A 20,135-nucleotide genomic window follows, 5' to 3' on the forward strand; every position below is an offset into this window, starting at 1 on the left:
CGGCTGTTTGTGGGGATAATAGTGGCTGATTGAGGCCAGGCTCAGTGCAGAACATTTCTACAACTTGACACCACAGCATTATAGAAGGCCAAAAGGAATTCTCCTGATCTTTTTTTTTTAAATATATGAAAAAACTTTTTTTTTTTGGTCATAAATTATATATCTTCCAGTCCTGTGTGATGGCATTATGGTCTAACACTACTACCTGTACTGTATCTTCCCTGTCCTTCTTCATTAACTTCTTTCTCGAGGTGCCAGATATTTAATATCCTCTGTAGTTTAAAACAGTTCAGATCAAATTTAAATCATTTCAAAAATAAGCTATATGTGGACAGATGTGATGCCTGTAGTGCATATTTCTGTGGGCCCACGTGCAAAAGAAAAGTTGCTAGGAAAGAAATTAAGCGCGAGAAACAACTCACAAAACAGGTTTCTTGCTGATTCAATGGAATAGATGTTTGGATTTGGCTTGAGCCAAATGAAATTGCACTATGAGCTGCGTACCAATGAGGCAGCCTTAGCTTGGGCTAAAATCTGTCCACTTAGCCAAGTCCTTTCTGTGTTCCCTGGTAGACGCAGTAGTGTGCCTTCCATGCATTGAATGCTTCAGGGATTTTCCTCCTTATGTGTTTTTTCCTCTGTTTTCCAAAGCATTTCGGGGCTGCACCCTATCTGTGATAGGCCATTACTTTCTTTATCTTTCAAGTTTCTTTATCTGTCTCCTAGCTAGACTAGTTCTTGTCTGATGAACTGCTTTTCTCTGACCACACTAAAAAGCAGTCTGATGGAGTTTGGTAGAAATTACTTTTCTTCAAGATACTGTTGCCATCACTGGGAGAATCTCTGTGCTCCACTGCTGAGAATGAGTCAAAGTATGTGATAGTAAAATGTAACCCGTGGGACAATACCAGAAAACTTTCTAATGGATTTTGATTTAATTTATTCTGTAAGTTCTACAGGGCCAAAAATAAATTTTGGGGGTTTTTGTCATTGAAGTGCTAAGAGTGTTATGGCATTTATGGCCTCTTATTGTGGGAATAATAAAAGGATTTCGGAATAAAAGGAGAAATGGCATAAAGGATCCAGGAGGAATCTGCAAAACTAATTTGTAAAATCTTAATAGTTACAGCAGTGTTTGCTGACATCGTGTGAGTGAAGCAAGCTCAATAACATTGAGAGAATAAGAAAAAATAGTGACTGGAAAAGTGTTGTGAACAATGGGTAAATATGATTAACCAATAATATTAAGCACTATCTATGGTACAGTTCATGTGAAGCCCCATTTAGATTGATGAGTCTGCCTGATAAAGAACAAAGCTCAGCACTGTCTCTTTACACTTTTTGCTGCAATTTCTTATACAAGTTTAGCTGATTAGAAAACACTTCTTCTGGTCCACTCTCTTTAACTTTGTTTTAAATAACCATGAGTGCAGCTTTCTCAATACTATTGAAAAGGTGAGTTAGGAGGATGTGGTGTATTACATGGCTGGAGTAATTCCATGTTTCTTGTAGTGGTCTGAAAAATTAAAGGTACGCTGTGAGAGGATGAATGTTTTTTCGTGTTGAGTGTCCTCCTCCTTTACTGTATCGTAGCCCCACGCACAGATCGAAAATCAAGACACACAAGCCGTCAGTGACTGGGAACGGATCGGAGAGCTTATAAACACTCTACAGAGAGCTAAAGCTCCAAGTGCTGGGAGGGAATAAAATAACAAGCACGTACATGCTGCAGGCAGGTGTGCTGGTGAAAATGGGAAAGCGAAGCACTGCAGTAACAGAAAGTTGTGCATAATGTGTTGTTCCCAAGAAAAACTTCTGTGCATTCTTATAAATTAGAGGTGCACAGGGCTTTCTATGCTGGTAGTATCGGGCTTGTGATGTACTGCTAGTGAACTGTTTGTATCAGCACCACAACATCAGCTGCGCATCTGGTATGATACATACAACGTGTATTTTGGGGGTATAGGGAAAGGATGCAAGCTAGCATAGGAAACACAAAAACTAGGGTTTTCTGTGCTAAGAGAGTTTGGCTATGTGTTAATAATCATAGATAAGTGGTGCAATTTTGATATCTTTTGATCCTCTTTACCTCATTTCTGTTTTTTTTGTGTGCACACAATCCTGGAAACATTCCTCTAAGGTAGATATAATCTCATCTTCTCCCAGAGATATCTGGAATCTTCTCCTGCTCTTTAAAAAGCAGGCATCTTTCCTAACAAGAGTCTGATGCAGTGACTTTGCTAACAAAAATACAAGATCAAGGTAAGGAATTATATGAGCCTTAGTAGTAAATGATTATATGAACTACTAGTAAATATATTGTGCTACACTTAGAAGTGAGATTTCTCTGGGACTTGTTTCTGACCCCCCAGTTGCAAATTACATGATACGTGCTATTGATGAATCTATGAATATATAATAACAACAAAATGGAAAAATCAGTAATTTCATAAAACTCCAAAGCCTTTAGGGTTTTAGAGCTTCACCTCTGGACAAGAGAATCACAAAGTTCTGGTATCCTTCTTCAAACACCTGGAGTCCTTTAGATCCAGGTACATCTCTTCGTCATTTTGATTTAATCATATGTTATTAATTATTTGTTTCCAGAGGAAGGATTCCCTTAATTTTTGTTCAAGATTAAAATGCCCGCCTTTGAGGAATTATTGGTATGCTTTTGGCCAGAAGAACATGAATTGGGTTAGCAAATTAGGTCACTTGCCAGGGTGGCAACTATCTGAGATAACCATGAATTAAGGGAGAATGTTTTGGAATCTAGATGAGCTTTCTCATCTGAAGTTCTGCTGTGTGATAAAATTCCTGTACTTGGTTCAATTTTGGACAGTTTTGGAACATTCAAGCCTGACTCGGACTGTACGCCTGTCGGTTGACAGCAGCAGTATCAGTCAGATTGGACCAGCCCTGTCCAGGCATGTCAGTCACCGCGTCTGCAGTTCAGTCCTTCCACCAAGAGCGGAGTTGGAGAGCTTCTTGTTCAGCTGACTTCTTGGGGTTACAAGTTGGGGGCAGGGGACTGTATTAGTTAATACACTCATTTTGGACATTCACAGTGCATATTTCCTGATACCTGTTATAACGATAAATGTAAAACTGTTGTCGGAAATACTTATGCTGAATCTTCATTTGAATGTGTGCACCCTGACTGCAGTCCGTGATGTTTCTGTATTCAACAAATTGATTTTTAAGTGTGGTCAGTTAAAAACAGTTTTGTAATCCACAAGATAATTCATTAAGAGCCTTGTGTAATACGGTACGTGTCCATTATTTTCCTTTTCTAAGTAACCGCGTACCCTTACAATAACTTTACCAAATGAGCCACTTAAGAGTACGTTTTAAGGATGTTTTCAGTTTAATTATCACTGTTGAAAGACATATCTCCATTAGGTTTGTGCATACATGGCAAAGAAAACTTAATCATTGACTGATTTAGGTTTTATGTAGGTACTTCGAGTATTCAAGCTATTTGTATTCAGGTTAGTTGTCCTTTTGAAAAGCCCGAGAAGTAAAATCCTTAAAACTTGCTTAGGAATCCCAAGGCAGAACTGCTTCATTTCCATGAATCAGGGTTCTGCTATCAAGTGAGGAAGAGAGATTTCATAAATAATAGCTTTCCAACTTGCAGTTAGGCTTGTTCTCTTACGCTTCCTACTCCTCTTACTCTTCCTGCTTCTTGAATATATGTTTTCTTTAAAAGCCTCAGCTAGGTTATTAATGTGGACAGCAATCCAGCGCTTCCCTTGGTTAGTAGACATGAAAAGATGTATTTTCTTTTGAGAGCTGTATTGTTCTGCAGTTGTGTGCATTTCAGTCCCATTGTGTGGTTCTTCACCAAATAAAAACAGAGCTCTTCTATCCCTGAGGACAAAGAACAAACTGTTGTCGAGGGGAGGAATATCTACAAAATCGTAAATCTTTCTCCTCCGCCTGTTTATTCTTCATGCCATTCAAGCCCATTTAGAGAATGACCAATTAACTCCAGACTCATGGCAGATTCTGATGGGCCAGATTTCTCCTATCTAAGATGACACAGCCAAATTTCCAAATACTTTCTAGTTGAATGCAGCGTTTGGTTTTCCTTGCTCTTTAATTCATAGTTCCCAAACTGATATTCCAGTTACCAAACAAATCAACATTTTCTCTAATTAATGCACTGATCACCAGCAATATTGTAAAATATAGGGAAAATGTGTACCAGATTCATTTCGTTGCGCATCCAGTTCTTTATTATTGTGAGTAAAACTGTTTAAAGATATTTGTCCTTCAATAATTAAACTGCTAGCTGTACATTGCACATCACTGCATACTGAAATATACAGGAAGCAGGAGTTTTACAGATTACTTTTCTATGGTAAAAACATGCTGCAAAAGTAATAATTTGTAAAATAACTCTAATCAGTGAAGAAAACACACTTTTGACTATGATATGGTATCCTCTAAGTAAAAAAACAATACAAACTGGGGGGGAGGGGGGAGCGGAGATTCCAAAATTAAATGTTAGATCTGAATTATTTAACCATAGTAAAGTGTTGTAATTAACATCCGTACTGTAGGTACTTCATTGCATTTTATGTCTTATCAATTCTTGATGTGTGGAATATAGAAGAACTAAAAGCAGTGACTCAATTACCCCCAAAAATTGCTTTTATATTGCTTTATATTGACAAGTCATAAGTTTGAAAGAAAATTATGTTAATCATTTTACTTTGATATCCCATGCTGGTGTCTGAATTGCATAAAAATTCTATTTTGTGTTAAGTGGCAGGTCTGCAAAGAAACTGTATATTTAATCCTAATTATACACTGCTAGGATCAGGCAGTGCATGGGCTTGTGTTCTTACATAAATAACCCATATACAAGAAGTGAGTTGAAAAAAAACCACCATGCCACATTCAGACAAGTTCTAAAAAGGTTAGGTTGTTATAGCGAAACTTTGCAATATCTTTTGTGATATTTCTGTTTACTTTCTCAGAAAACTTTCTCTGTTTTCGCAGTCTTAGGTGGGAGTTTTGCCTCAGAGAGATCAAGGGACACAAGACGTATCTGTATCTACTCCTTGTAGCACTTGCTGTTACCAACAGGAACCAGTGAAATGCACTGCGTGCTGGATGGTGGTTTGTTTCCTTTACTGGTGCCCCTCTTAGCCTCATGAAAGGCGTGAGATCCTGTAGTCTGGAAGTAGGGAAGAATCCGGTCTGTCCCAGACAGAACATGCAATATCATCGGTAGCACTGAGCCATGTTTCTTACCCAATGAAAAACAACGTTAAAATTAGATTATTTTTTTATCGGTCACAAATGAGTCAAGCAGGAGGAACAGAACGATTCTAAAAACAGAGAAGTATTTACCACTCAAATATCTGAAGAAATTAGCAGTGATGGAAAGGAAATACCGTAAAGAGAATGCAAAATGGCTTAGCTGGGCTCTGAAAAACAAGTGAGTAGTCTTTAAATTTGCCTAGATGTTTTTCTGGATTTTTGAGCTCTGGCCTTTTGGAGGGAAAGAATAATGTAAATGCCAAAAAGAGTTGGACAAAAAGTAAGCTTTGTATCCTATCTATGAGAATCAGACGATGTGTGTCATGCTAGTTTTTACAGTCATAGTCTACAGTCTTCCACTGATTAAAATCAAATTTGACAGTAACACAATATAGAGGTTTAACCGACAGCACACACAGCACATTTGCTAGTCATAATGCCACAGTTTAATGACTGACGCATGTGGGAAGCTAATTCGGATTTTTTTTCTTGAATGGGATAAATGAGCATCCAGTTAATACCAATCATGAATTCAAGCCATGTGACAAAATTGATGCTACATACCCTGTTCTTGTTTTGCATATTCTGCAAATTGAGCTGCAGGAAAAGAGCCAGTTTGTACACACATCCGGAGAGAAAGTTCATCCTGCTTTCTGACACATCCACCAATTGCAGCTGAATGTATCCAGCTTGCTGCTGTTGTGTCCACAAACTAATTACCCTTTCTCTGTTAAATAGCCTAAGAATTACAAATTGTATGCCTGTTTTGAGAAAAAGTACAGGTTGAACAAGCAGACGTAGTATAAATAAAATATTTATATAAAAATAGTCTCTTACAAAATATACTCTCTTATCCTATGGTTGATTTTTCCAAAAGATGGAAATTTGTCTGGATTTTCTTATTTTTAGGCATATTCCAAACAGGATTTTATTAATGCTTCTTTCTTTAATTGAAGAAAAAAAAAATGGTAAAGATTTGTAACCCCTACCGCTTGACTTTTGTTCCAGACAACTAGCAGCAAACAGGAAAAAAAACAAAACAAAACAAAACAAAAAACAAAAACAAAAACCAAAAAACCCCCAAAACAACAGTGTGTGTTTGTGTATGTACATATATATAAAGATGCCAGCTTTTGCACTTAAACATCTAGTACTGTAGAACATATCCTGCAAGTCCAACTAATAGAAATATCCTAGTTAAGAATAATATATACAGCTCCAGTTTTTCCTTGCTGTTTCTACAAAATTATTCCACAAAGAAAGCCAGCTATCTACTTTAATTGCAGAATAGTTCCAAAAATGTTGGTAGAGTTCTTTTTAATTAAATAAATTAATATTAGTTTTATCTGAATAAATTGTTAAATATTGCTATTATTATGCCCAAGTGTCCCAAATCCCTGTGCTAAAATCTGCAGCACACACACACAAAATAGGCAGATAAAGCAGTGTCTACAGAAAACTTCAACAGTTCTACTCGCTGTAGCAAATGGTATGAAGTGGAAAGATGGGCAAGACCAGCGGAAGCTTTTCACAAGTGTAGAAGCCTAAATCCGTGTCATCCGCACACTCACATGGGCAATTCACGGCGGGGCACTGTCCGTCCCATCCTGTGCAAAGCCCTTTCTGAGGATTGCTCCCCTACCCCTCCCTGCTCCTTATACACTGAAGTTTTTGACCGTCTTTTTTCCAAACCAAGAGTTAGTCGCCACGCTCAGAGATTTTTCTCTGACTGGTGTCTCTTCACAAGACAGTCAATGCTTCTTGCTTTAGAGGTGCAGATTAACTGAGATGACCTTTTTCTCTCTGTTTTGTGTGTCAGGTGGCTTGGGGTGGGGTTGGTTTGTTTCTGTTTCTTGGCTGACTTTCGCAAGAGTCTGAGATGTGTATCCACATAAGCAATGAAACATGAGAAGAAAAGAGAGGGCTCCATTCATCAGCATTTCTTCTGGGAGAGCAGGTCTTCCCTACAGTCTTGTGTAGGTACGTTGAGTGCATGTGCAAATGTATTCATGGCCAGGGACACGTCAGCCTGCCCAGCCACGTTCTCACTTACAGGTATATACTTCTGTTCTTTCACTGCATGTGTTGCATTTAACATAGCAGCACCAATGAAATTTGCAGTTGCACTGCCACACTCTTGAGTACTGGTGTGTATTGTAACCTCGACCGCAGCACATCAGATCGCAGCCATTGGACTGCTGGGCTGTCTTGTTGCACATCCTTCCCTGCGTTCCCACGCTGCCGGTGACAGGGTCTTCTTCACAATAATTGGGAGATTTTTCTATGTACACCAAATCTGTATCCATGGGTTTGCGATAGGAAAGTGGCTTCTTTATTTTGAGGAAGGTTGGACGCTTGTTACGACTTGCCCTCACTGGTTCGACTTGAACGGCTTCGTTGTATTTGTCCTTAAGGATGTAGCCCAGCTCCCGGAATTTAGGCAGAGTTGTCCAGCATGTTTTAGTGGTACAGGATCCCGAGACCCCATGGCACTTGCACTCTAACTTCATGTTTTCTTCCAGAATCTGTATTTGGAGGAACAAAGAATGATGCATTAATACAAGCTAGAGTCTCTTCAAAATAGCAGGGTTATTTGATTGAATGACAGTCACGGATGCTCTCCAGCTTAAGTTGCCACCAGCCACAGGCCAGGCTCCCACCAGAGCTGTGGGTTCTGCTTGCCTGTGACTCTGTTGTCCCAGGTGGCAAATGCTCACCAGTGTCAACTGAGTCCTGCCTGCAAAGCTGATTCCCCATTTGCATTTCAAGTTAAGCGGGGAAGATAACTTTGCCTAATTTCATAGCCCGTGGACCAAAGGTAAAATGGGACCCTCCTTAACCACAACTTTTCTTCACTTTCATTTGCAGTACGATCATACATTGCTTCAGATTTGTCTGTTGTTGCAATTTTTGGCATACGGCAGTGAAATTAGGAACTGGCAGAAAATCACACCTTTACATGAAATGCCACATGCACAATGCTTTGAAAGTTCAACGATAGGTACTAGAACTTGATTTTTGTAAACAGAGGTTCAAAAATAAACTGCGTTTCAGTTCTTGCACCTGAGAATGACATAAGCTGGTGCAAGATGTGAACAAGCCGATAAACTCTATCAGTGCTTATCCTCCTGTTGGTCTCATATTAATCAACAGTGCAGGGCAGATGATCATTTATTCATACAGGCATCATCTGTTCTAAATGTTGCAAGTTAATGCTCCAATTTGGAAATCTAAGTATTATTCTGATATACCATAGTCTTAAGTTCTTTGCACTTCCTGGAGGGTTTGAAGTGTTTCGTCTCCTCTCACGTGGATAATGGAGCATACAAAATGCCCCAGCTACTTTGCAGGAAAACTAGGTCTGTCTTAGAGCATAAAGGGTAAGAGTAAAGATGAGGAATTCGTTTCATGTTTTGTCATCAATACTTGTGAAAAATTTTCTACCTCCTCAACACTGTAAAAGCGTCTCAACCACTTAAACAACAACAGGCTCCACCCTGTCTCATGTTCTCTTCTTTGTAGGGGTCTCTCATGCTTATGTCTGGGTTGTCACTACTTTCCTTTTGAAGATAACAAGCTTCATCTTCCCTTCAACCTTCGCATCCCTTGAAACTTTATCCTTGTATCTTCTCCCCCTTGCTGTTTGTTTACCAACCCAGTCTTTGCCAAATAAAACTGGAGACCAGCTTAGTCCCCGCTGTCTGTCCTGAGCCCTGTAACTGACCTCACCTAGCAGCTACACTGGGCTAATGCTAGAAGACATACCTAATTCCAGCAATTAATTTCCCACTGGTCTTTGCTTGAAGAGAACATAATAATTTTGATGATTAAATTCTGCCTAACCTGGCAGATAGCAGCAGTGGAAAGCCCAGCCAGAGGCATTATCGGGGTCCAGGGAGTGGCCACATGATTTTTCCCCTGAGAATCCCCAGCTGATCTGTGCATCCCCAAACCTAGGCAGCCTAGAGGGCTGGAGGGAGGTCAGTGATATGCAAATTTGAATTAACCCCCCCACTTCAGTTTTGGGCATTTGGAAAACTTACCAAGCAGACACTGTCTGCCTTTCTGCCGGCTGCTGCTGAAAATGGCAGCCTGCACCGAAGGAGCCAAGTCCGGCTTGAAGGCTAGACACGTGTGCTGGGACTTCAAGTCTAAAATCTCAGCATAAACTGGGGGTGGCAAGGAGAAAGAGCACGTCTTAAGTTGTGCAGCCAGCAGATCATAAGCAGTGCACGAACACTGGCGAACGTAGCTCCGTCCTGTTCTTGGCAGCCTTGAAACAAGTAATTTAAAGACTGCACGTAGTAGCTTATTATTCTCATACCTTTTGGTCTTGAGGCTGTTCCCGTGTCACCTAGGCACAGTAATTGCTACTGCCTAACCTTAGGGTAGTTTGTAGCTGCTGCTTTACTCATTATTCTTCCTCTGCCCCTTTTCAATGAAGATTGGGATTTCAAAGGCATTAAAATAGCTTTATTTTTATTTTAGTCTACGAGTGAAGTGTCAGCACGTGTGGTCTGAAGACTGGATTAAAACCCCTAGAAAGTATAGATCCGAGATTTTGACAGATGTGAGCTTTGCATATATTAGGTCACATTTTGTGCTACTGTTTTTAAATCAGTTTTTCATGCAAACTATCTAATGACTGCCCTAAAACTCAGCTGTGAGAAACTTTTATATTCAGATCTACATCTTAACTTGCAGTTCTGCTCAAGCTTTGGCTTACATTTTGCATTATCTTGTTATCTTGAGTTTCTCTCTCAGCCACTGCATACTTCTTTTATTGCTCACTCATTCATAAGGTAGTACCCTTAGAAGATAGATGAGGAGACAGAAAAGGAGTTATAGCACAGAAACCGGAAAAATAACATAAATTCTTTTAGCCTCATTTGTACCTTTTAAAAAGCTCTCTTTTTTTAATTTGAAACTAGCCAGGGATACATTTCTCAGCCCTAATTCAATCACTGCTCGTGTTCAAGTGGCTGGCCTTATATCCTGGTACGATGTTCAAACTTGCAACAAAATATTTCTAACTCGCCCTCCATCAGGATCCGCCAAATTGACTTGAAACATTAATACAAAATACATCATGGCTTAGTGTCATCTATCCAGGTAGGGCTTTTTTCCTGAAGTGTAGTTAAATAGCTTAAATTGCCTTTCGGTTTATTTCATTAACATCCCATTTACAGCCAGCAATCTCTGAGAGAATGAGTAGTTCCACTGCAAAGAGCTGAGCAAGCGGCTGGAGCAGTTCAGCAACCGGGAGGCCTCGTGTCACGTGTTGGTCTCCTGCTCCGGGTGACACGATGCCAGCCAGAACGAGCTTCTGCTTTTCTGGTCTCGGCTAAGGCTGGGCACGAGCGGTTAGGATAAAAAGGTCTGGGTTTGTCTGAACATGAGAAGTTTGAGCAATACGGGTTGAGCCCAAGTACTAGGGGTCCTTCTTAGGTGACTTGGAGGGGGCAGAGGGATGAGAGTTTTGTCTTTTAAAACTGTGCCACGTTTATTGTTCTCTTTTCTTCTGTAGAGAGCACTTCCTAAGATTTACTGGCTAACCCTCCCTTTTCTCTTCACACTTGTTGGGGTGCATTTCCAATACACTGTGTGAAAATTGCTCAAAAACCCCTGCCTAATTTGGATCCACTGAACTCTGCAATTGAACTTTCCCTTCCAGTTCTGCCTTTTCTAACCCAGCTGCTCTACCTTTTGCTCACAAACCCTTTTGTTGGTTCTGTTCTTGTATATATATCCTCCTCGCTGCTGCTGTCTTTCAATGTGGTGTTTTGCAAATTCAGCCAGAGATGAATTGTCTCTATAGCCTTTAGAAAATAGGCTACATGTAATTTGAACTGTCTATCCTCAGCAAAAGCAAAAGCAAAAGCTTGCAATGGTGATTTGATAGTTTTATTGTACTGTGATATCAGGTGCTTGGACTATTTGTTTTGCATTAAAATATGTGGACGGTGATATTACATTATTCTAGCAGCCTCTGATAAATCAGTGCCTTTATAAATTCAAGACGAGAGTTGAAAAGAGAAGGAAGAAAATAAAATAGGGGATTCTTTGGGTAGGGACAGGAGTCCTCGGTCTTTCCCTTGGATTCTGTGAGCCAAAAGAAGCACTCTACCCCTTAAAAACTTGGTCTGTGTTAAAAACAGAAAGCGTTCTTCACCTTTCTTTGAAGGTATTAGTCAGCAGCTCACACTTTTTACATTAGATCAAAACTTTATATATGTTATAGACTGACTTTTCCTAAAATGTAAGAGCCTGAAGGGCACAAAATTTAAATCCTAGATCCTCTGTTTCTTACCAAATGACCATATCCAGCTCCGTCAGCCATGGAAAGTAAATCTGTATGCACCAGTGAATGCTCTGAACTGGATTAAATGCGAACAAAGAGCTGGAGTTCTTTTAGCTTTGTCCACTTTTTCTTTGAGCTCCTACAGTAAACTGTCAGTACTTGTTTTTCTCTCTCTCTCTCCCCCTTGCCATTAGCCTCTGGGAAATAGTTTGTGTGAAGAGAACTTGCGCTGGCTCTCTCTGTTGATGTTATCTTCAGATATAGTACCTTTGGGCACTGCCATTAGGAACTTAACATGTTTTTTCTTTGCCTTTAGTTTTGCAGAGAATGCGTAGGGTGCGTCATGTGAGGGTGGCAAGCCGTAGCTCTGGAGAACCCTGCAGCCCAGGAGCTGCATGGGCTGGCACCGGCACTGTGGTCCTGCAGTGGGCAGCGACGAGCAGGGCTGTCTGGTAGCGGTACCCTGGCTGGGCGCTGGCTGAGCCAACGGTCCTGGTTTCCAGTGACACCAGCAGAAAGCTGCTGCGACTTGGTGCTGGAGTGGCATTTGCTTACGAGTGTTGCTGCCGCCGCCCTGCAGCCCCGTCGGAGGTGTGCCCTCCGGGCGGCGGGACGGGTGCTGCGGGTGCTCGGGTTGGGGCAAGCGGGGAGGTTGTTATGTGGCTGGTGTGCTCAGAAACTGGTCACCCTCGTGCAGCGGGTGTTCTCAGCTCCGTGCCTCTGTTACCCGAGTTAGTCAGTGGTCTGTACCTCCCCGGGTTTCCAGCATCTAAAGCCAGCTGACTTTCCACACGCATCTGCCAGGGCACTCTGTGACCCCACATGCCCACTCGCGTGGGGTCAGGCACTGCACAGCCCTGGGTTTGGTCACCAGAATGCTAAAGCACTCGATGCCAAAGCTGTCCTGAAGGACTTACAGCGTGCAACCCAGTGACCATCACACCTCCAGTGCATTCTCCTTCACCAACAGGCTTTCCCACATGAACTAAATCCTGCCTCGCAGTCAGTACCCTGCCAGTACCAGAGTGCCTGAGGCCAGGGACCCTTCACTGCTTCGTCAGAAATAACCCAGACTCCAGTCTACATGTGAGGCTGATGTAATTAGTGAGATAACAGACACTGATTCCTGTCCCACCAAGGCCATAATCTTTCCTAATTTTGTCTGACATCAGATCATCTGGGTCAGGAAATACCCGTCGCCTACAAGTGCCTGCACACATACCTTTACTATAGGTCAAAGAAAACACAACTATTGGCAAAACAAGAGTGAATTTTTCACTCTGGAGAAGAACATGGCAGGGCTTGGAGAGCGGTCACGACATTTCTGTGGGCTGGAGAGGCCAACGGACAGATGCAAACCCACCCCTTTCAGCTTGTGCCAGATGAGGACTTACGATTTACGTTACTTTCAGGGGCAATTGTAGCTATAAGACAAAGCTCCTCAAACTTCAGGAATGAGGTTAGAGATATGGTTTTTGCTTTTGAAAAAGGATTCGTTGAGTAAAAATATTGTTTTAAGCTAATACAATAAAGCCATGTCATGTTTAGTCTTTCCACAAATTAACTTATTTGAGAACCAAATCATATCTAGAGCAACTGGCAGTGAGGTCTAGAGTGAGACTAGGCATTGAAAAGGGCAGCGGATGTATACGTAAGATTGATTTGACAAGCAGTAAAAGGACTATGTCTAATTAAAATGACTAGGAAATTACTCTGCCACCTGTTTTATTCAAGTGTGACAGTAATCTCAGAAGGATGCTACTGTTTAAGTAACTTGTAGGACTGTGTTAACACCAGAGTTCTGAAACTTGAGGAAAGTAGAAATAATACTTTGTGCTTTTTTATTGGAAAACAAAAATGAACATGAGAGAGCATAAAAGAAGAAACACTGCCGTTAAAGACAAACCCTATGAAATCTTTAAGAAATGTGAGAAACAGCGTAATAAAAAAGTACCCAAATGTAAGTTAGCAAAGGCATATCAAAACAGAAAAGATTATTTCCCTTCAGTGGATGTTGTAAAATGCGTTCTGTAGAAACAGAACAGATTTTGCATTGACATGCTATGGCAAACCAACTGTGGATGAGTTTGGAATTGATTGTGTCCCATATTAAGAGTGATTCATTCCAGACAGTCTTTCGTATTTCAGTTGAACATATTATGAAGACCTTATTAAGCACAGCCAAAAGATTTTTTTTCTCATGTTTTTGATTGGTAAAACTGTGCAAAAGAATAATATCTGAAGTCAGTATCAAACAAATTCGATACACTGAACACTGTGAACCGTGACTATCCCAGAAATACTACTGCCCCTGGCAGGTTGAACCATTTTTCTCATTACAAGAAATTTTTTGTTTCAAATAAAAAACGGCTGGGAAATCACCACAGAATGTGACCTACATCAATCAAATCACCATTGCACTTTCCTCGGAATAGATGTCTGAAGACCAGGCGACATGCTGGTCTAAGGACTAATTATGAAGACAGCCAAGAGAATGCTGATAAATGACACAATGCTAGAAACATCACAGATGGGTGGTATTTCCCAATACCACCATCTACCTTCAATAATGGATATCCTCTTTTACAGAGCAGAAACACTTTTTCCAGATTCTAACTCATGATATCCTTAAAAATGAAGACTTCAGAAATTCGGCGCTCTCATAAGTTTAACCTTTTGTGTACTATTTCTGACTTTTCTCTATGCCACCACAAAGCAGGAGGTTCCTTACATTTCTTATATGCACTTTATAGAGTTTCATAATTACTTTTATACTTTCTGCCCTGGAATATTAGTTGCCCTTCCCTTCAGCTTTATAAAAAAAGTTGCAGCATGTGCAGCAATTATTTTCTAAATGCAGCTTCTATTTCCACCATATATCAAATGAGTAAAGAAAAAAATATTAGTTAGTCTTTCGGTATGGTCACAGTGCTCATGCACTGTTGTCAGCACATGCAAACTGAATGAGATGTTCTTCTCTTTCCCTGGGTAAGTTGAATTGTTTAAATTAGAGGACAGAAGACCTAGTACCCTTCATTCAATGACTAGCGCTGTGCAGAATAGCAAATGAACGCAGAAGTCTGAGAGCAAGGCCAGTAAAAGCTGAACGGAATGCAGCAAAAAATATTTTCTCCTACATATTTTTCTTATACTTCTGATAACCTTCATGACTTGCCATGTACTAAATCAATTTATCACCACTTCTGGGACTAAAAAACAAAAGAGCAGTAGAAAATAAATGTCATGGGATGCTTTCATAATTGTTATTTTTGAAAAATAGTTGGACTTAGGATAAAAAGGACCTCGCTGTTTTTAAAAAAAGAGATTTAATGAGTCAGATTCTCACTCAACCTAATAATGCTCTTCTCAAATTAAACCATAAGGCATGGCCCTTGTCTTTCTTCAAACTGTAGGAACTGCTATGTGGAATAAAACAAGGTGTCATAATACTTCAGCTTTCTGTCACTGAGGGGTCCATCTAGGAGAACAGCTTATATCCCCCCGTAGCTGCTCCTAGGATAAAGTTCTGCCAAAACCCTCTCAGTTTTGCAAAAGTGGATTCCATGTAAGTGGCTCAGAGTCTGTATCTAGCTTGCTCATTCCTCAATATTTTTCTCTGACAGCTCTGCAAATCTAATCATGGCCCGTGAAAGTCAAATAAGGTTCTTAAGTTTTTATTTATCTTCATCAAGATACTGCTTGCAGAGATAGTGGGCATGATGTGGCAACACCTGATGTTAATAGCTCAGCAAAATCTGATACGGATTTGAGAGGAATGATACACGCAGAAATCCACACTGCCACGTCAGACGGTCCCTCCTCGGAGCAGGTCTCATGCCAGGTATTCTCTTCTCCCTCGCCCCCTCCCTCTTCCATCATATCTGATAACAGCTGCAAGCTAGTCTGTGGGATTCCTTGCCTTTTTACGTCTCTCATGAACACATTCCAGTTTTCCCCAGAGAGAAAGTACCTGCACCCTCGTCTCTCTCTGGTCATCAAAATGTAAATCGAAACCATTAATTCATGAGCTGGAGCTGTGAGCTTCAGGTTGAGTTTCGCATACTCTCAAGGGACAAAGTTTTCTGTGTAATATCAAATACAAAACCTTCTTACCCACCCTTCCTCCTGTTGGCAGGAAGTCCTGTTTGAAAAGTTTTTCTCAACTACGAATTACCAAACTAATGCTTAGGTAAGTTTTATATCAGGAAATAGCCTGAAAGTAGTACGTTCCTACTGTCTGTTGGCAAATAGGCTGTGAGGTGGGGGTTCCTGGTGTGGGACTTCTTGTTTTCTGAATTGCTAATGACAAAAGCTCAGTAGTTGAAAGTTGGCTTGACAGTTTATTGAGGGGTTTCTGCTGCGATGGCTTCTTGGTACATCTGTCTGCAAGACTGGTCTGACTTGCATTTTGGTTTTGTGGATTTTTCTATTCAAGAGCAAGGCAAATATTTTAACAGAAAAAATGGAAATAATTTGAAAACATAACTGTCAATGTGTTTGATAAACTACTTGTTTTTAAAAAATAACTCTTGGGAGACCCATTATCACCTAGATTAGACTGGATCGATGCAGTGCCAAGTAAGTGTCATCATGTAGGAAGTTTAAAGATCAGTCATAAAAAAGAGATTGGAAAAAATAGTTCTGAAAAAAATCTGGTTTGTTTTAATGTGCTTTCACCCACTATTACTGGAATACAGCTGAATTGTCTTAAAGCCATTCAACATGTTATTTTATATTCTATATTTGTTCAAGTGAAAGTGTGATTTCCTAGCCCCTTACTGAAATGGGAGTGTGAGATTAAGGGAAAATTTATCTAGGATCGTTATTTGCTGCTGTCCTAGCAAAACTGACACTGTGGATATGATGGATTTTAGCTTGTGAAATACTGAATAGTCTTGCTGTCTGGCCTACCTGGGCACTTTGTACAATGAAGCTGAAACAGACTGGAAAGGGGGATGGTGTTATGGAATTACAGATAGAGTTGTTGGTTATATTATCTAGTTTACCTTCCTATCACTACATAAGTTTTCTACAGTACATATCACTCTCTCCAAAAAGATACGGGATAGCATGTTTATGCCAGAAGTGAGTAAGATGATGATCAAAGAGTTTTGAAAATGAAGAAACAACATGGTGTTCACTGACACTAAGACAATTTACAAATAAAATGAGACAGCAATTTTTCTGGATTTGGAGATGTTACTAACAAAACATTTCTTCTTAGATCGTATCTACCTTCCTTACATTCTGGTCACAAATTAAAAAACACTCCAAAATACTGATACTTCTAAAACGGGCCTCTCTAAAACAGTGATCTGTGCGATATTTTGCCATGTATTAAAAAGATGACAAATGTCCATTGTTAAAAACCTCATTTTCCCTAATCCCTACTTTAGTCTAGGAGCTCAGTCCTGCAGTCAATGTATGGATCAGAGTAACAAAGTCAATGAAACCTTAACTGAGTGATGTGTGCCGACCTGGACCTTTTTGAAGTCAATATAATTCTTCTAGCGTCTATGTCCAGTGTGTCTGTTTTGAGTTTTGATCTTGGGACAGTGATCTTCATCCATACTCTGGGCTTCTAAATGTCAATGCATCAAGCGGCCATTAAAATGTAGGATGGAGTAGGGGTTTTTTTAAAAAGAGAGAAAGAAAGTAATTTTGCTTATGGTTTATATTTTAGCATGCTATTTCTGAAGAAATTGGAGTTACTCCCAGGTAAGATGAACTAAAACTTATTTACACTCCTCAGTTTGGGAACACAATGAGTTAAAGACTCGGGGGTTATTCAGGCAGGGATGTCATTGCTTCCCGTCACTTTGGGCTATGTCATGCAGCCGAAGTCATTCTTCACGTAAAAAAAAGTAGGGAAAACAGGAAATGACACAACTGGAATTCATCCTCGTCACAGCTAATGTACACAGAGAGAGGAATGGTACACGGTTGACTCATTCCCACTAAACTTCATCTTCCGTGTAACTCTCCCCACTGGTAGTGAAGCACTCAAATGAAGTGGTGCTGGCATTGCACAGTAAAGAATTGGGAGCAACCAGGTAGAGCATTTTGACAAATGCTTAAGCTGTCGAGAGAAAAGTTTCCAAAGAGTGATAGAAACCAAAAGAACGGTCTTACTTGTTCCAGACAACTCATCAGAAAACACCTCTTGTGCTAAACTAATAAAGCCAGGTACTGGCAGGAGTACTAGTTGCAAAATAATATCACTTCATATTGCTTCCAAACATTTTTAACCAATAGCCACACACAGTTAATTATAGGTTCATTTAGTTGCATACCAAACTATGGGAGTTAACCCTTAGGTACTCGGCAAATAATACTATGCAAGGCATATTTCTTGTGCTGAAAAACTTACACAAATTTTAGCTCTCCAAGCCAGCAGTTTTAGTAAACAAAGGAGGTTTTTCCTTTCTATCAAGCTTTTCAGTGATTTCAAACTCCTTCTACATTAATTTTCCAGTACCACCTTTATAAAACGCAGTATTTCTTCGCTTAACTTCTTCATTAACTCCTTTGGTCTAGAAAGAAGCACCAGGTATCTTCATGTTTGATTCACAGAGAGACATCTTTAAGCTTCAATCCTAATACCTAACATACTTTTCACAACTTGGTAAATGACACTGGAGGTGTACCCATTGCCGGCTTTGCCTACCTACTGCTTATTCAGCAGGAAAGAGCACCTGAGCTATCTCAAACTCACCTCCATTCCCTTCAGTCACGCTATTTGGCAGAGATAACACGACCCAGGCTGTAGCAGAGGCTTCAAGCCCATTGCCAAGGATGGTTGTACCCTGGGTGGGATATCACCATGCTGGCACATCAAGCAACAGCTGCGCGGGAAAGTGATAGCTGTTCCTGTCGTTTTAAGAGAAATTTCCCATTACTCCTCCAGCTAATCAGCATGCAATTATTTTAGTTATCATAAGGCAGAAACCTGATCACAATAACACATTGTGTTTTGTGAACATATTTCCACACACTTTGTGTTTACAATTCCAAATATTCACTTTATCATAAAGTGACATGATTTTGGTGTTAATTGTAATATCCTTGTGAGAATAATTATTCCACAAAGATGACTTTCAAATTAAGTTTTATATATAAGAGTTTTCCCCCTCCAGTTGCAGTTGGAACAATAGATCCACACTTCCATGTTTTCAAATAGCTTCCACTTATCAGAGATAAGATCCTACCAGCAGAGCCTATCTCTGTAGCCTAGCAGCTGCCAAGATCAGCATGCCCGTATCCAGGCCAAGAATTTTAACAAGGATCTTCTGGCCTGTTGTCAATGAAAATTTCCTCCTATACAGAAGAAAGTGGAATCTCCTAATTTTATGCATAATGCCTAGTGCAGTCTAAGCAAACCTCTTTGGCTTTCTGTCTTGCTTACCTGGCTTATTAGATTTTCTCCTTTTCATTCTAACAGGTATTTTAAGCAATAGTTGAAGCTTTTGTCTTACAGGTGAGCAATCACGTACTAACAGAAATTCGCCTTTAAGGTGCACCGTATTGATGCATGTAATTCCTCTCGGTCAGCTCACCCGCCAGACCAGACATGGCTGTTGCTCTTTGTTAATAGATCTACCTGTTCACTACTTACAGATGAGTTAAGTAGCACCATCCAACAATACCATTAATAGTAACTCTTTATAAGCCATATATAAATGAGTCTTCATATCAAGATTGATGTTTTTAACAAAGGGCTAACAAATTGCTCTAGGTCTTTAGTTCAGAAGGTCATAGGATGCCTGTAACAATAGCTTCTAAGCACCAGTTTCACCAGTACATAAACCCATCAATAAAAGAAACCATACATGTCTACAGCATATGTTTAGTGTATTAAACAGATATTAATTTTATAAATCTCTCTTTAAGAGGAACCTTAATATAAAGTATAATTCTGTAAAATAGAATTACAAATTACAAAAGAATCTTAATGCTAAGGTATTCCTTAGCATAGTTATTTAAATCTATAACGTTCTGGAAAATATTTTAAGACTTTGATTACACCTTTTAGCCTGAATTTGCTCCAACTACAGCAAGGCAGACTCCTCAGGTTGATTTCCTGAGAAAACAAAGCCTAAGTGCTCACTTGGTGCCTGTCTCCCTTCTGCCTTCCTATCTTCTCATGTCCCATTGGTAATGGCTGCACCTTTTTAGTAATTTCAACCAGATATAACAAAGGGTAGACATTTTGAAGAAACTTCTGTGAAATAAAAGACCACAGGGAGGATATAGATCCTATAAATACTCCAGGTGGCAGTGTGAACACTAGTGTTCTTAGATCCTGGGCAATTCACAAACAAAGAGTTTGCCATCGCCTGTAAGATGTGCTTTTGCAGGAGAGCATCTCCACTGTTTACGTTTCCTGGAGCTTTTCTTTTTTAACCAAGGTCTTAATCCAAGCCTTTTGGACACGTATTCTTGACTCCTTATTGAACTTCTATATTTACACGCTACCTATTGTGCCATCTCAATAATTAATTGTTTTATGACTGCAGGATTTAGGTACCCAAAGATAACAGTATGTGCTATGACTCAATTA

General features: G+C 40.0%; 1 protein-coding gene across 1 annotated transcript in view; it reads right to left on the reverse strand.

The window, feature by feature from the left end:
• Nucleotides 1-3,352: 3,352 nt before the first annotated feature.
• WNT7A (Wnt family member 7A) overlaps nucleotides 3,353-20,135 on the reverse strand; it is a 39,512-nt gene continuing 22,729 nt past the window's right edge. Inside the window, exon 4 of the mRNA XM_075159434.1 lies at nucleotides 3,353-7,799. Coding sequence (XP_075015535.1) covers nucleotides 7,320-7,799 — 480 coding nt within the window. The 3' untranslated portion in view covers nucleotides 3,353-7,319. The remainder of the gene's footprint in view (nucleotides 7,800-20,135) is intronic.

Source organism: Calonectris borealis, chromosome 10, assembly GCF_964195595.1.
Source record: "Calonectris borealis chromosome 10, bCalBor7.hap1.2, whole genome shotgun sequence".
Classification (NCBI taxonomy): Eukaryota; Metazoa; Chordata; class Aves; order Procellariiformes; family Procellariidae; genus Calonectris; species Calonectris borealis.